This window comes from Necator americanus, chromosome I, assembly GCF_031761385.1.
Source record: "Necator americanus strain Aroian chromosome I, whole genome shotgun sequence".
NCBI classification, from domain to species: domain Eukaryota; kingdom Metazoa; phylum Nematoda; class Chromadorea; order Rhabditida; family Ancylostomatidae; genus Necator; species Necator americanus.
In genome coordinates this window covers 5,245,802-5,263,681 of record NC_087371.1, presented here as the reverse complement: position 1 = coordinate 5,263,681, position 17,880 = coordinate 5,245,802, and the positions used below count along the sequence as shown (strand labels likewise).

Below are 17,880 nucleotides of genomic sequence, written 5' to 3'. Positions count from 1 at the left end.
GGTGCTCATTAAAGGCATCACCTCAGGAATCTGAGGTGGTACGGATTTCAGGTGGAGTATTCTTATACGGGATAGTAGATTATGGAGAAGGGGTGATCCCGTCCATTTCTTGCTCATTGCCGTAAAAAAACGGTCCGGAAGATGCGGCGCGTGCACAAGGCTGGCGCACTCCAATCGAACTCGTTGTAGAAAGCAGCGCCCCGGAATGCTCGAAGCGGTATCTTCCGGGCCGTTTTTTACGGCAATTAGGAAGAAATGGACGGAATCACCCCTCTCTCCATAATCTACGATCCCGTATACGAATACTCCACCTGAAATCCGTACCACCTCAGATTCGTGAGGTGATGCCTCTAAGAAAGGAGCATTTTTTTCTGTTCGTTAGCATTTTATTCGAATTAGTATGCAACCACCTAACGGATGTTGAAGTTGTGTCTGAATGCCACTTTCTCGTTGATTGGCGAAAAACGTGTCTGTGAACGTACTTCCGGATATTTAGAAGTGAAAACAAAGCGAAAGGAGAGGGTGGAATTGCTTGGAAAACCAGGAGAAAAATGAAATTAAAAAAAAGATTAAGAAAAAGTATTTCGATCAGATTTAGGGATAGGTTTAGGAATTCCCTGGATGCACACAGTTCCATTTTCTTTAATTATCTTTTTATATTGGAACACGTGAAGCTGAGCACAGCAATGTACATGGAATGTAGAACATTGTGCACGATAATCCTTTCTCCCACCTCATTGTGCAGCGCTGGGTACGGTATATGGTGGCGGGGGGTTTTTTTTCTCACTCGGATCTTATTCACTGAGTACACCGTGTCGCCCACTCCATTACCTTTCCATTGTGTCCCATTCATTCGAAATGCGTTTATCCAAGCAGAAATGCACTTCTTTTTTTCTACAATTCACACAACTCCAAAATTTCAAATAAACAAAATAATTTCTTTCAAAAAATGACTGTGTGACTAAAGTGGATTTATGTGAATGTATAGTGACGATGCCCTTTCTCAAATGAATTCTAATTTGACCTCCACTGAAAATTCCAGAAAATACTGCTGCTCTATTCGCAGCTTATTTAATGGATTCTTTTTCGAGTTCTTGATTATTCGAATAAATCGAACGACAAAGAACTTGAAAATTCACACAGTTCTTCAAATTTTGAGGAGCAGAACTTGTAGTTAGTCCATTTTTTTCATTGTGTGGGTTCTCTGAATCCATATTCCATACATAAAAATATGAATCCATATTCCATACTTCCTTATACTTTATGGAATTGATGCGAATGTCTTAGTATGTGTGTGTCTGTGTATGTGCGTGTGTGTGTGTGTGTATGAGCGGAGGCTTGGCAACGTATGTGCCTTCAGGGTTCCCGGTAATTGTATCTTTTAATAATAGCATTGCGCTTGTGGCAAACACAGACCCAGACGTACACAGATCGTCGTAAACGAATGAAAACAAGAGGGTATTTTGATGATTCAATCTTCTTCACGACTTCCTTCTTTCATCGCCGTCTATTGTTAGCAAAAAAGAGCTCTATTCGTGAGGGATTTCAGAACGAAACACTATTCTGACGGGGATCTGCGATTGTCTGTAGACGATGAAAAATCCTGAAAAGATGTCAAAAGTATAAATGTAAGCCTTTCCCTTCAAGTGAAATTTTTCCCACGTCCACAAAAAAAAAGCGGCGGGGCTAGCCCCCAGACGAGAAGAGAATTGTGGAAAATCGTAGTTTAAGAGGTAATTTAATTTGTAATCAACGTAACAGCTATTTTTCTACTTGAAGCGTCATCGCTTTCGTCAAAACGCCTTGGAGACAGAAAAACAAATACGATTCATTCAGATTATTCTTTCAAATCCGAAGACGAAATCACTATTAACAACATGAGATGGATTTCTACTCACACAATCACACAAATGAGTGTAGCGTACGTGAGGGAAAGAAGAAAGTATCTGGTGCTCATACGGATTCATTCCATGCGCTGCGTTCGACTTCAATTCGGAACCATTTGAGGATTATTGACTCACAAAGGCTAGCCGATGTGCAGAGTCACTGTTTTATCCTCCGAGACAAGTTTGGTTCCACGTTAACGACCCGGAATGGGAGGGATGAAAGACTTGGTCGGCACTGAGGCGATTTCGAACCATCGACCGTGCAACCGCGGGGGCCGAACCTCCTTCTAACTACGTCACACCCTCTCCTCTCCCGCTCAAAGTCGCAGTGACTTTCACGCGATGAGCCGCTTTAACGAAACGTTGATGCAGTGATACTATAAATGACTCGTTCCTTTTGTTTCCTACATGTTTTGAATGCCTGAAATGTATTTATGGCTATCGGTTCGTCCGCCATTAGCACGAAAGCTTTACGGAAAAACCTATAAACTTGACTTTTTGTGAAAACATTGAAAATGTTTGATTAGAATTTAAAGTTTCACATGGTAATGAGCTGGTTGCCAAGGAAGTGTAAACGAAAGAAATAATGTCAGAGTATGTAAAGGAACGATGCTCAGCATCTAGAGCTAACGCCGGGCGGGTGTAGCGCAGTCGGCAAGAGATTCTATTCTGACTGGACGATCGATCGCAGGTTCGAATTCGCCCGAGTGCTCACCAAACCTTTCGCCCCTCCGTGGTCAATTAGTTGGTACCAGACTTGTCTTGGAGTGCAAAAACACTGACCCCTGACCTCTCTGATCCCCGCAAATCATTCTAAGGCTGCATACGAGTTCATAAACCTCAATCGAATTTCAAATGAAATTCGAACGCGTAGGCGTATCCTCATATGAATTGATCAACACCGTGCAATTCATTTTTTTGAGGCTGACGTGCCCTTATAGGAGATGCTTGACATTTGAAAATTTGACAGCAGCTATCGGTTTCCCAGCTGCCATTAGCACCATTTTCTTGGATTGCAGCATTATAACCATCTATGTGGTAGAAGCTGCCGTTTTTTCCCGCTTATCCATCCGCTATATCGCGTCCATTGCGCTTTTTCTTAGGTCACATTTTAAGAATTCCTTTTTCACTTCCTATTTCCTGTCTTTCTGACCTATGCATTCACCCTATTGGATTTTAAATGATTTGAGCATTTTCGCTGGATGTGTTTAGAAACTTTCGCAAGAATTCAACGTACTATTCTACAGTTACTCTGCGGAAGGGTGAGCATTTCCGATTATTCTCATATTTTAATGATAGGCCTTCCTGGATGTGCTGAGATATTTTTTTCGGCCTGCCCCTTACGAAAACACATGTTCGAATTGGGTCAGATCAATCCTAGAGAAAAACTAAGCATGAGCGGTGAATGTTTGCGAGTTAAAGCGGATGCGTAGCGGTTATAAGGGTGAACATAAGTACCAACGTCTGTGTTCATCCACAGTGTAGTAAAAGACACAGACTGAGTACAAATTCTGTTCCTCAGTGTTTGAGGAACTGCCTTAATTTTCAAGTTGCTAATCGTTCGATTTATTCGAATAGTCAAGAACTCGAAAAAAAATCCACTGATTAACTTGCGAGCTGAGCACAGTTCTTCTCACAAACACAAAATCTAATTTGAGACCAACTTCACCCACGCAGTGCAATCACTGGACATTTGCCTTGTTGATCCGCAAGAAAAACCCTGTTTTTATGGTTTGTAGCGTCAGTGGAACTCAAATCAGCGTCAATTCTTCGGAGACCGTCGCGCCTGCCGCATATAATTCTATTTGCAATGGGGTTTTATACGTGTATTGACTGCTTTCCCCCGCCCGTAGCCCCGTAGCCTGCCCCGTTTGTGTGCGTTGTTTTTAATCTTGAATTAAAATATTGTTGATATGTGGCAGCGCAGAGATACGGCTGGGACATACACGGGTATACATATATATAAACACAGACAGACAGACAAAAATAAATACATACATATGTGCTCACAAAGACAGAAACAACGATAATTGTGGTGGCAATGTCCGCTGTTGATCCGAAACTTCCTCATTCGAGAACGGGGATGTAAAATTGTAGCCGGATGTTGAAATGAGGACGAAGAGAGTGAGAGAGAAAGATGTATGGTCATTGTTGAGTTCGCGACGAATTCGTTAAGCATCGGATTAATTCCACGGCTACAAATCAACGTTCGCTGCTGGATATTTAGTAAGCAGCGATGAAAAAAAAACAAGGGATTATCTTGTCTGAAATGAATGTGCTGAAAGCGTGGTTGCCTTTATTTTTTTTCACCTGAGGAAAAAAAAACATATATGTCATGCGAATTTTCCGATATACTAGTCAGCACTAATGTTCCGCTTAATATAAATGTACATCACTAACTAAAGAATGTACATAGAGCATAAGTGCAATAGATTTCACGCTCTGATGCACTTGTTGTGCAATGACCGTCACATGACGAGTTAAGGACAAACGGCACCGTATCCGTATACGTGCTGTAGGATGGGAATTCTCGTGAAATTTCCTGTTCCATTCACCTGAGGATATCTCTTTTTATATGAAATTGTTTGTCTGAATAGACAGGCCCTTAAAACAGGGTTCTCGTGCTTGACAGAGCACTAGTAACGTTAAAAACCACAAAAAAAATGTTCCAAAATATTGTTGATCTAGTGTTTACTGTCCAAGTTCATCGATCGATCGATCGATTGATCGATACCTTGTGTTGACAACGAGTCAGGAAACCACATCTCTACAACAGTATCCATTCCACTGAACAGGGAACAACGAAAAATACCGGTTATTTCTCTCCTGGTTGGTTACTGGGTGTGCGAGAAAAGATATCTGAAGAGGTTGTATCAGTTCAAATGCTGTTCGGGGATCAGTTCTCGCCCTTTGTTTAAAAACATCACTCCACGAATCTGATGGTGGTACGGATTATGGAGAGGGGGATGATTCCGTTCATTTCTTCCTAATTGCCGTAAAAAGCGGCCCGGAAGATGCGGCGCGTGCACAAAGCTGGCGCGCTCCAATCGAACTCTTTGAAGAAAATGGCGCGCCGGAACGCTCGAAGCCGTATCTTCTGGGCCGTTTTTTACGGCAATTAGGAAGAAATGGACGGAAGCACCATCTCTCCATAATCTACTAGCCCGTATAAGAATACTCCACCTGAAATCTGCACCACCTCAGATTCGTGGGGTGATACCTTTAACTCGGTTCAAGACTTGTTTAAGTGGAGTTGTGTGGATGTGTTTACGTCAGCTGTACCAGATTTACGTAAACATAGATTTCCTTCATGTGATTATATTTTTATATTTGTGTTCGGTATATGTTTTATTTATGATTTCGATACTAATTAGACATTGACAGAAAAACACCTGCTTTCATTCATTATTCGTAGGGCGGAATTAGTTATTTTTAGACTGTATTTTTTCCGCCGATACGAGCCTTGTATTAGTTCCATGATCTTTTCGTAAATAAGAAGTACGCAGCCATGACCAAACAAACAGAAATACTTGTTCTAGTTTTCGATAAATTTTGTTTTTAACTGAAGGCAGCGCGAAATTGACGATGTTAAGGTCTCCGAGTGAATAGATAGCCTGAACCGCTATCTTTTCGCTAAAAGATCCCCAAGCCATCAATTTTGTGATATACTACCTTTAAATTTCTAATTTAGAAAGAATAAGAGGAATGGCTACGTGAAAAGGAAAATATTAGCATCGATTCAACACATTTTCGAACGAAAAATTATTACAGACAGGGGGCGTTACCCGTATATTTTTCAGTATTTTTTTGCTGAAAATTTCATCCTCTTTCACAACCAGAAGAGAAAAAAAGACTTGTGCTGGAAGTCTAATGAAATTTTTTCTCGTTTTTCAAGCTTAAGAAAGCTCCCCTTCAAGCCCAGATTTGGAACCAATCCCTCTGTCCACTTTCAATCCTCTGCCAGAAAATTCATTGAGATGATCTCGAAATGATCCTCGTACAAGTTTCAATATGACTAGGATGAATAACGACTTTCTAGTATGATTTTGAACGTTTTTTTTTGGATTACCTCTTAAGGAATGTGTTTGCTTCGAAATTGGGAAGGATATCCTGCTGTAAATGAGAAAAAAGAATGAAAAATGAAAAATATTCACCAGTCAGTGTAAGTGATAAGGGTACACCAGAAAATATCTATAATCTTGCTGTCGTGGTTGATTAGGCATTCTCATGACTTCCTCGTTTTTTTCTGTTGTTTTTTTTTTGTTTTTTTTTCTGAAATAAAATTAGAAACATTAATTTCTTCCATACAATTGGTTCATTTTTTTCTTTTAGGATTTTTTGAGTAATTGTGAGGTTGAGGAAGCTCAAAGATGTATTTTTTCCCCTGCCATTCTCTCGATGTTTTCATGACAACTTACTACTATGAATAATTTAAAGAGTATTTCTGATTAATATTACGTCTTTGACTCTACGTGTATAAATAAGGCCGACTCTACCCGGTTTGATTCTAACCTTGCTGTCTTGAATTTCAAACTTTTTTGATCGCATAATATGAGAACCCTAAAAGCACCAAATATTATCGATGTTAATTTAAGAAAAGTGCAATGGAACACAGCAATTTCATATTCATCGCTTATATTTGCAAATTTTCACCAGTTCACGTAGTTATGATGAGTAAAAAAACATTCATTACGTATATATTAAGCACTACACGACCTCAGACTCATAAATTGTAAATATATAAATCATATAGAATTATAATGTGAAAAATTATTATCAATAATTGCGTTTTTTATGTTATATCGAGAAACTGAAGGGTGCGAATGAATACTGGACTTGGTATCCTTCTCAGGTTTCTCGGTAGAGCAGCATTTCCCTACGAATTACATGCTTTATGAATTTTCTCGATGTTCTCATACTGCAATGTAAAAATCTGGCCAGTTGTAAGAGGAAGGCCTTTGAATCTCAGGAATTGATGATCAGATTATTACAAAGATTCCAGTAAGGCAGAAACTTTGTAGTAATCTGATTATCGTTGATGAAGAATATATTTCCGCTGCTTCATCCCTCACTAAGGTGATTTTCAGCAGCGGAAAATTGTTATTTAAAAACAAAGTATCATGGAAATGATAGTTGGGAAACCTGAGGGAAAAGTTAAGGTTTGTAGTGTAGATTACGAATTGAGTAATGCCCCGCTCGACTCTACCAGATTCTCGTGAAAAACGGCATGGGAAACAGCGTCTGTTCCTACGAGATGCCTGTACGATCGCTCCACCCTCGCACACGCGCCGCGGTCACGAGCGAGCGGCCGAAGATCAATGACATCTCTTCAGCAGCTTATTCAAGCAGAACGAATGAATAGGCTCATAAGGGGACCGGGCCGTGTACAAATGGCACCTTCTGCCTCGTAGCGACACCATACCGTTCCCATGCCCTTTTTTTCAGGGACAATTAAGGGGAATTCACTGGGTCCCGTTTAGGCTCGCGATCTTCACTTCGAACCCTGTATTTTTTCACGGGTTCCACAATTGCGTCACTTTCGTGGTACGCTGTCTTAAGCAGTTAAATGCAGAAGACGCTATGCCTTGGTGTATACGGTTTCCTGCATTTACGAAGGAAGAAAAGAAAAAGGCTTTAATTCTAAACATTTCCCACTCATAATTTCTATATCCACGAAAAACGACGGGCCAGGAGTGGATATTTTTCGGGTAGCTATGAGTCTCCCCTATAGTAGGTTATCTCTATCTTGCTCCGTATATTTAACAGGTTTAGTCGTGCGAAATATTCACAGTGTGCTAGAAATCGTGCTGAGAAAAATAGGCTTCACATATATCACAGTCGTTTTTTTTTGACTGTTCTAAGTTGCTCGTTGGTTGATCTTTCGAGGGAACGTTGGAGTGTTGTGTGCAGCCGTTACGCTCTCGCTTGAAAAGTATAAACACGTGCCATTTCAATAGAACTATCACGAGTCTTTTAATTTACGGCGAAACGTCATTTTGAAAGATAAAACGCGTAGAATGAACACGTATAAAAAAACTATTACGGTTGTTGACGTCTATTGACGTTGGTGTAATTATGAATCTAAAAAAAAGCTACCGTGATTGTTATACATTTTGTAATCGCTTTCATTCTCCTAAAGGGCATTCCTCTTGACTGATTGTCATACTTTTGCAAAAAAAAACTAGAAAAAAAAAACAAAACGAATCAATGAACAACATTAAGAGAATGTAAGGTAATGACGTAAGTTTGACGTATCCACACAACACATCCAACCAATATTTGTCCATAGAAACCCGTATTTGAAGGGATCCTTAGAGTACGGTAGTTGTAAAAGATCCACCTCCGTGCCCCCTGAATCAGGAAAGTGTGCCCTTTTTGTGGTAGGCGTTAAATTAAATGAATTGCTAAACACCTGCCGTCCATGTTCTACGCTGTAATTTCCAGCGTTTACGCCTAAAGCTTACGACAGACGGACAACGTCTGCGCTTGTTATGGCTACGCTGTGGTCTGGACTGTCGGGTGCAGCCGTTACGTTCTCGCTTGAAAAGTATAAACACGTGCCATTTCAATAGAACTATCACGAGTCTTTTAATTTACGGCGAAACGTCTGTCGCAGTTTTTAAGGACCGTAGGGTCTCTGTTTTGTCGTAAACGAAGGAAAAGTGGATATTGTTCTTGTTTCACACGTTTTTCGCTAATCGAATGGTACGAAAAAATTAGAACTAAAAAAATAAAATAAATTAATTATTAAGGACACATTAAGTTCTAAAAGAATAATGTGTCTAGCGTTTGTTAATTCATTTTCGATTCATTAACGCGTCCAATTTCAAAGGATTTTGAATACGTCACGTCGGGGTTTTTATCCTCGCAAATAACTCTGGAACTAATTTATCGACCTCAGAATTAGGGGCATGGATGGCTGCAGAGCGGTTTCGAACCATCCATGGCCATGCAACCACAGCCGAACCTCCCACTTACTGGGTTCCCACACTAATCTAACTATAAATATTGTAATGGATATTTATGAGAAAATAATTACATTGCCATATTTATTTCCGTGAGAAAATAATCAAGAAATGTGGGGTAAACGTGCTAATTTTCAAGCATGGTACGGTGCTGCACCATCGTAACCCTTGACAACCGTAGTTGATTTGAACTTATAGAAAGCTGAACACAAACTTTTTTTAATTCTGCAAATATAAAGCGCATAGCAACGCAGTGACATTTAAAGGACACTTCTCATGTATAATTATGTGTATTTTTGCATTTAATGCAATTTCATAACTATTCCATATGAAGAGAATCTTTCATATTCCAAATACAGAATTTTCCATATATGAGAAAAGAATATTTTGTTGTTTGAATACATTGTGTATATTACACTTTTTGCAGCGTTACAGTTATGCTTTTTGTTTGAAAAAAAAATGATTTTAAAAATTTGAAAACAATTCGAGAACAGTTTGGAAAAATAGTGCAGTGAAAGATTTTTGTTGGCCTTATGGCTTTATTTTAAAAAATTATTGTCATCACTGCTAGAATTGATGTATTGTATGGTAGAGAAAATTTTCTAACAGAAAAAAATTCCAGAATACCAAACCTTCTGAAGTTTCCGCGCCACGGGACATTTTATAGGAAAAATGTAGTTTTAAATAATTGGTGAAGTCCGTAAATGCATATATTGAACATATTTCCATTTAATGTCCATTTCGTTTGGAGATGAAAGTGGTTTCATTAAGCAAAATACCTGAAATTTTCTTAACACATGGACTCACGTTACCAGCCACCACGTGGCCGCACGCAACCGCTCGCGATCGCGCGCACGTGTCCTGTCGCGGTACCTTGAGGTACTTAAGAGGTGCATTATGAGCAGTAAATATTTTTGCGATAAGGTTCTTGGTAATGTAAGGACTGTTTATGTAGCAAGGTAATGTTTTTGTTATTGTTTTTTCGACTACAAAAACTGAACCCGTTGAGTGCTTCACTACAACAAATTCTTCGCTAAAACTTTCGATCAATTCGTCTTCGGATTTACAATAGTTGAAATAATCTAAATTTATGAATAAATAATAAGAACTATCTAAATTAACTTATTCCTGAATTTTAAATTTTTTTTCATAGATTTCCTAATTTTAAATAATAACTTAGTAATATATTGTATTTTATCTTGGTTATTTTAGTTTTAGTTGTTGATTGGCGATAATCCGGATTATGGTGGTGGCCTGGACTAACAAATCCTACCATTTCCTTTTCAGTTGCTGTATACTGAATTCAATGACTTGTAATAGAGGAAGTTTCCGCGGAAAGAACTAAAATTAGGTTCATTTGTCTTTTTTCGATGCTTTTTGTAATTTTCCAATGCCAATAAGTGCTTCTTGGATCGAAATTTTATGCTTTATTAGAAAATATTTCTTTGTTTTTTTTTCTTAAAATTTGCAAACATCACTAAATTGAAGGGTTTTTTTTTTGTAATCTTTGTGCACCAGCCAGTATGTATCATCAGGCGACTTCTCTGAGCAATCACTTTGCATGACGACCACCATCCTCTTCTTCCGGCACAGCAGCCATTATTGTCGAAAACGACCACTTTGAAGCGCTTCCGTCTGCGTTTTGCTGAAAAAAAAAACCGAGACCCAAGGGATGGTATTCATCGAAAATTTTCTCGTTTTCATAGCGCTTCTTTTTGCGAAATCGAATTTGTAACAAGCTGCTCGTGCTGCCACATTGGAAATTGATTTTTTTCCAAGTTCCAGGTTTTTTTTTCTCAATTTCCTCGCACATTGATGATTAGGGTGAAAAACTGAGAAGAAAACTGCATCAATTGGAGGAATGAGAAGGATATTGGATATTGCATACTGGAATTTCTCATTTATTAAGAGTATTATTAGAAATTCCGTCGAAATCCGGCACTTACTTACTTAGATACTTAGATGGCACGCCTTCACTGGACGTGCGGGTCCCAGCATCTCTTCCACTCGTTTCGTTCCTCCGGCATTGTCATCCAAGATGTTCTCAAGTTTCGTGAGTGACGTTGACGAGGTCTTTGAGCCGTATCTAGCTGAGTTTCTGAGCTGGTCCATCTGTTTAGATTTTTTTAGCATTTCTTGAGATCCACCGTAGCGTTCTTTAAGTCCATATATCGTCGATTCTTCTCATGATGTGACCGGCCCATCTATGTTTTGCTTTGGATATAAATTCCGTTGGGTCGCTAAGACGGGACATTCCTCTCAAGTCGGAGCTGCGAAGACCGGCTAGGTGTTGTGTGCGCCGGTTAGACTTCAGAAGGCATCTCTCAAGGGCTCTGTAGGTAGTAAGTAGCTTTCTAGACGTGGCAGCGGTGTCTGCCCACTTCTCCACTGCGTAATAGAACGCTGGAGGAACTGTCGAGTCGAACAGATGGGCACGAAAATCTTGGTCCGTCAGTTGATCAGTAGCTTCCCTGGTGGCTGCGAATGCTGCCCATGCTGCTCTCATTCTTCTATTTAGTTCTTCAAGTCGTTTTCCATGCTCATAGAACGTCCAAGGTATACGTATGACGAAGTTTCCTGTGATTTGGAAGCCTTCAAGTTGTACTTCTCCGTCCTCGCAGTAGGCGTTCTTCATGAGCTGTGTCTTCTTTCTGTTTATGCGCAGTCCTATTCTCTTCCCTGCTTCGTTCAACTCGTTGAGCATAGTTTCTGCTCCATTGATACTGCTCGGAAAAGAACGATGGTTCTTTTTCGAGCAGTACCAATGAAGCAGCTTCTGTCCACGAATGACGAGTGTACCGTCATTCATCTGTCGTACGTCGCTCCTTCTGCACTTGGTCTCCTGCAGAGCAATCGCGTGAAATTTAATACGCTCTGTAGCTCCGAGAAGGGCATGCAGGTCAGCGTCTGTGGACACTGTTCTCGTGTTGTAAGTACACAGTCAGAGACAGTCTCCATAGCGTGCGTGTGTCGCCTTGGTCCAGAATCAGTGGCGTCCTGAGCAACCTGATATTTGATCGCCTCTCACCGGTCGCCATCACCGTCCGATGTCTGAGACGACAGGGCCCAGTGTGCAGGATACTGAGGCAGTGAATATGACGGAGTGGCGAAAAGACTTTTCCATCGTATCCTTAAATTGATTGAAGATAGATTTTTCATATTCATAGCTAGTTAACGTGCTGATTCCGTCCTCAGTGCGACAGACACTTTGCGCCTAAGAATTGCGTGGGGTAGTGCGTCCTTAATAAATAATTAATGTGTCGTGAGTCCAGTTAAGAGAATCGTTGTGACGTCGTCGACATCGGACGAACGCCCAGAACTTGGGAATCCTCACTTTTTTTTCTGGAGAACATTAAAAGTATGTGTGTTATGGCTGTTCTGAACGCTCGTGAGCTAGGGTCGATTCAAGTGGGCCAAGAGGTGCAACATCGCTCTGCGCCTCTGCTTTTTCCTACCCTATTTTTTCACTTTTCTTTTTTTTTCTAAACACTAATTTCCAGCGTTCTATCCGCGAGAAGCGCTGGATTCTCATCATATTAATTATTATTATTATTATATCTCATTATTATTATCTTATTAAGGTCCCTCCACGGGATCAACGACATTGTTTTTTTTCTTTTTCTTTTTCTCGAACTAATCTAACAATAGCTACTTAAAGTGATGAAAATATAATAACTGGAAACGTCTCATATGTGTTTCCGCAACTACACACTTCACTACATACAAGCACGTGTCTCTGTAGGGAATTTATAGGAGATTTCTCTCAACGGTGGAATTAGAAATGACATAAATTCAATTGAAAGAATCAATTTTGAAGATAGTGGGCTCGAAATTTCAATTTCGAGTTTTCATATGAGGAGAAGAAATCGATTCTGGGTGAAATGTTGGGAAAGCTGTGGACACCACACGAAAATGCAACGGAAAAGGCGCTGTATCTCTGATCTTAGACGATGATACATATGATACGTTAATGACGTAGTGTTTTTTTTTGTTTTAGTTTCAATTTTTCTAAAAATTTGTTTAATTTTTTTTAATTGTAGAAGTGAGCATTTTAGTGAGGATAGTCTTCTCTAAAAATCTACATAAAATTGTGTGGGCGAAAAAATTTCTGGTGTCCATTCATCCGTGTATCGGATCACTTTCAAGTTGTTTGTGTTTGTCTGCAATTGCAGGCTGCACTTGCAGTTATTCAATTTTACTGCCTAATTTACGGCTACAGTTTTTTTTTTTTGTTTTTCGCCGCCGCTTCGCCGCTGCATGCTTATGAGGAGCAGATGAGTTTAAGGTTTATTTTAGAATTTAGTCAGCTTTTTCACACTTCGCACAGATGACTTTAAAAAATGAAAAAATAATAAAACGTTGGCTTTTAATAAATATCAATAGCAATCTCGGCCACAGCTCAAGCCAACCAATAAAAAAAGATACGAATAAAATCATTCAGCTACGACTGTACAGCCATTTCAGGTTCGGGACCGCGCTAAGCCAACAAAACTTCTGAAACTCAGAAAAAAAAAACTCTGAATTGAAGTCGAATGCGTTGCTGGGTCCCGATGGGATTGATCATCCAACCAAGGGATCCTTAGAAATCCTTAGAAAATACACTTCATATATGGTCTCGTTGAAGTTCCACGATAATGATAATTATACTCAATTTTAAATTTTGAAATTTTAATTTTAATTTTCAGATTTTTAACCTATGTGCTATATTTTTTACTGTCTGTGCTCGCAAACTACAGTTATTTACAGAAAACGGTCTAGTTCCGAGCACATCTATCCACAGTAATAATTAATGTCCACATAGAGTACAAAAGCGTACGTGTGAAAATTCTGCTGTATTTTTAATGTGCTTAGGCGTCATTTTTGTCGAATTCGTAATCACGGACTTCGCACGTCAGACTCTAAACACATCGGATTTTGGAAAACGTGGCAAGAACTCCTGGTTTTGCGAGAAATTTTATTCTTTAGACAAAAAAAAATTTTTTTGAATAGAAGCAAACAGAAATCCCTTTTATTTTCTTTCGCTGCTACTCACTTGGATGTAGCCGTGGTTCTAATCAGGCATCCTTGTATTAATTCTTTCGTCATGTCCGAATTTCAGATATAAGGACTTTTGGAACTGAATTCTACCGTTTCCTGGTTTTTTTCTGCTACGTAAAAAAGTTTAGGGTTAGAAAAACATTTAAAAAAACAAAAATTCCGAAAAAGCGATAAGAAAAAAAACAATATATTACGAATACTGTTTTTTATAGTGTCCCCATCATATGTATTTTTTTTTAATTTCTTTTTTTCCATATTTCTTATATTATAGTCTATTCTTTACATATCGTAGTATATAAGAAGGACTTTTGGGCAAAAGGGAAAAAACAAGATTATGGAAGAGAAAGAAGAAAAGAACTTTGGCACAAAAATCATCCCATAAGGTCCTATGACGAAAATAGCGGAAATTAGACCCGTAATATTGGTCGATCCACAGTGAATCCGAATGCTATCCGATTACGTGTGTGTGTACACTCACCGATCGAGCAATTAGAGCTCCCTGAGAGTCATGCGGATCCACGAAAACCAACAATATCATTTTTATGTGGTTTCCTTTCTCTAAATATAGTTCTAGGCTGCTTTTAGCTGCATTAATCCAGAATTTTCGGGAACATTCCTATGACGACATCGTTTTCAGGAGCTGTCGATGGTGCCGAATCGGCCGGCCGTATCGCCGCCACCACAACTCGGTGTCACTCCGTTAGAGAAACATTTTCATCAGTTACACTTCCGGGTGCAAGCTGGTTATTGGAAAGTGCATTCAGCGAGGACATTATTTGGGGATAAGGTGGGTGATATCGGGCTGGCTATTAGCCGAACAGAATCCTTTTCTTCCTTCGTTTTTGTATTTCACCGCCATCAGATTCTTTTTTTTCGGAGAATTCATAAGGCATAAATTTGTTTTCAGAAGTAGGGGGAGCTATTTTTGGAACCAACACAATTTTGATCTCTTATTTCCTTCCCTGCATAATCTTCTTTAAATTACTCCTTTTCTCAAATTACTAACAGTTTTGTGTTTTTTTTTTCACACTTTCCCCGTTTCCGACAACTAATTAACAGGGAGGAATTAAATAGTTATTTATAGAAATATTTAATACTTAAAAAACAATGTAAATTTTAGTTTAAGAAATGTAAAAAATATTTAAGAGCCCTAATTTCCTAACTTTTTCGTCTCATATTTTCGTTGAATACTTGTTTTCGGCGTATAAAAACTACATAGTGTTTATGGCTGGTCGACTATTTTGTTGTGAATTTATCCTTGTGGATTCTCTTCTAAAAATAGAATAACAATTTTAACTAGTATTTTTGACTTTTGGCTCTGGCTCTTTCTGCAAGGATCAGTTTTGATTCACTTATAATCTTTCTATTAGTCGGCTCACTCACTTGTCACTTATAATCTTTCTATTAGTCGGCTCCAATATTATCAACTATGTAGGCATACAGTTGCGTTAATTCATTGCGGGACCAACTCCACGATTGTCGACGTCACAATTTTCAGTGCTGTTCTTTTTTTTAAAGAAGTTATTTATTTCAACTTTCATGTATAGTTCATAATTTTTTTCTGCATACATATCCGGTGTTTCTGCCTCTTATTGCTTTTATTTACTCACTTAGTTATTTTATTTATTTTACCATATTCCTCTTGCTTGCGACAAAAAAAACACCAGAACTTTTTTAAGAAAAATGCTTTTAACAACAATAACAACAATAATAATACAATAACAAAAACACTTTTAATTGTTAGAAGTTGAGGCGTCTAGAATCACTTTTATTTTTGTCTTTATTTTTCTTTTTTTCCCCCGTTTCGTGGGAATTTCTTAACCCTTTGACGATAGCGCGGATTTTTGCTTATCTGTAGAGTGGGAAAATCCATTCGACTCTAACGAGTTTTATTTCTACTGTAGTAGAAAATATTGAATCTATCAAGAATTAGGAACATTTCAAAAAATTATGAAATCATGAAAAATAATCGCTTTAGGTTGAGCCGCGCTGTCGTCATAGGGTTAATGATTGTTAGTATTGAATAATATTTCTTAATGAATAATATATTTTTAATGGTATGGTTTATGAAATTTACTTTGAATTTCTTCACCGCAAATCTCCCTCATTAACGAGATCACCGTTATTGATAACACTGGCCCCGGATGAAAACCCATGATATAGAGAAATTAGGGGAATTTTCGATAACACAACTTTTCTTTTCTGTTTCTAAAGAAAATAACTTTCTGATTGACGGATTTCGTTGTCGTCGTAGGTTTTGATTTTTCAATTGATTTTCTGCTTTTTCTGGTAGTGTTACCTATCAATTGTTGGATTTTTGGGAAGCGGTACGTAGCCTCAAATTCCTTTCTTTTCTTTTTCTCAGAGTTTTTTCCGCTTTCGACTTTCTCACTCATTATTCGGTTGTTGGCGGATATGATTACACATGGGAATAAACGTGCTGACGTAAATGCATTTAAAAAAATTCACATACTGTATATATGTACGTAATTTACTGAAGGGTATAAGAAAAATTTAGCTGTACTTCTCAAATATTTTCATGAATATCAAATCCTGGTGTACGTAAAATTAGGGGAATTCGAATTCGATTTCAAAAAATAAAACGAAAACTTTTTGTTTTCTAAATTTTTCGTAAGATGCTATTCATAAAATTCATGGATAATTTTTGTGATTAGAAGAAATTGATTGTAGTTTTAAAGAAATTAATTTCTGATCGACGAATTTCGTCGTCTGTCGCCGACGATTTTCTGATTTTTCAATTAATTTCCGGCTGCCAAGCGGCCACTGTTGCCTATAGTGGTGTGTGGTTTCCATCAATACCACATTCCGCGTCGTCTCCTTTTAATCCACAGACGCACACCACACACACACACACAGCACTGAATTCAAATATTTTGTGCTGCTTTGTCAAATAGGAGGTTTTCTATTGGGATCTGGACATCAACCTGGGATTTGTGTGAGAAAAAGACTCTACGAAATCCCCATTAGGTTCCTAAGAGTTTGTCGCATCGCAAAATCCGATTAATTTTTTTTGAGAATAATTTTTTTTCATTTTTAATGTGAATAAATAAAATATAATGAATAATGGATAATTTTTTCATCTTCACCGTTAGGAGTATTTTTTTTTATCATGGGGAGTTGATTTTCGGGAAAAGAAACATTTTTGGGAAAAGGAAAAAAGTTTACCAGCAAAGTGAAAGAGATTTTTGGAAAAAGAATAAAAAAGAACATTTTTCACACTTTGAACGAATTTTTCCCTTTATTTTGAGAAAATAAGGGATACTATACTATGTAATGCTTGGCCTTATATGCTTTAAAGGAGACTTAATCTTATTGTTTCAAAATCAGTGGTAGATTCTGGATCAAAATCACAAACGTTAACTAATTTAACGATTTCTAACGTATTCAAGAAATACAGAGCAAAAAAATCACTAAAAATAGAATAGCAAGGATTAATCCTACATATCTAGTCCATACAGAGTATGTAGGAACGTACAGGAAATTTTACCGCTTCCCTTTGAATTTCTGGAAACGAAAACAAGAGATTCTGCTACGAGACTTCAAAATGAAACCACACTTCTTCGGATTCCTGGAAATATGGATATCATGCTAAATACGGATACACAATAAGTATGTATGGATATGGCCGAAAATTTAGGAAGATGATTCTCTAATTTCCTTGATCCTCTTTTTTTTCTGTCTGACGAAAAGATTTACTAGTGATATTGGAAAACTATCACGAGAACGAAAATCTCTTGTAAAGGAATAACTATTTTGAACAGAGACTTATCATAACACGAGAAAACACTAAAAAGAGTAACATCATTCCTAAAAAACGCCATTTGGCTCTTCAAAAAAAGCAAAAAAAAAACACTCAGATTTTCGATTAAAGAGGTAAAGGAACTTCGTTGTGAAAAGAAGTGCTTCTCTTGATCCGACGTTGTTCCAAAATTTTTAATTTTTCTGGGGAATATGGACATTTATGGGAAGAA

The 17,880-nt window shown here is 38.1% G+C and overlaps 2 protein-coding genes across 4 annotated transcripts in view; one reads left to right on the top strand and one right to left on the bottom strand.

Moving 5' to 3' along the window:
* Window positions 1–17,880, top strand: part of RB195_004549 (uncharacterized protein) — a gene marked incomplete at both ends in the record, with an annotated part of 48,828 nt that overhangs the window by 2,691 nt on the left and 28,257 nt on the right. For 2 of the 3 annotated variants that reach the window (XM_064182443.1, XM_064182442.1), the window contains one exon: window positions 14,526–14,675. In XM_064182443.1, coding sequence (XP_064033708.1) covers window positions 14,526–14,675 — 150 coding nt within the window. Of the gene's footprint in view, window positions 1–11,744; window positions 11,781–14,525; window positions 14,676–17,880 lie in introns of those variants that run through there. The other variant, XM_064182441.1, reaches the window with a different exon arrangement.
* On the bottom strand, window positions 11,010–11,660 carry RB195_004550 (uncharacterized protein; the record flags this gene model as incomplete). Its single annotated transcript, XM_064182444.1, has 1 exon — window positions 11,010–11,660. One exon carries the CDS (start codon window positions 11,658–11,660, stop codon window positions 11,010–11,012), a length of 651 nt encoding a protein of 216 aa, XP_064033711.1.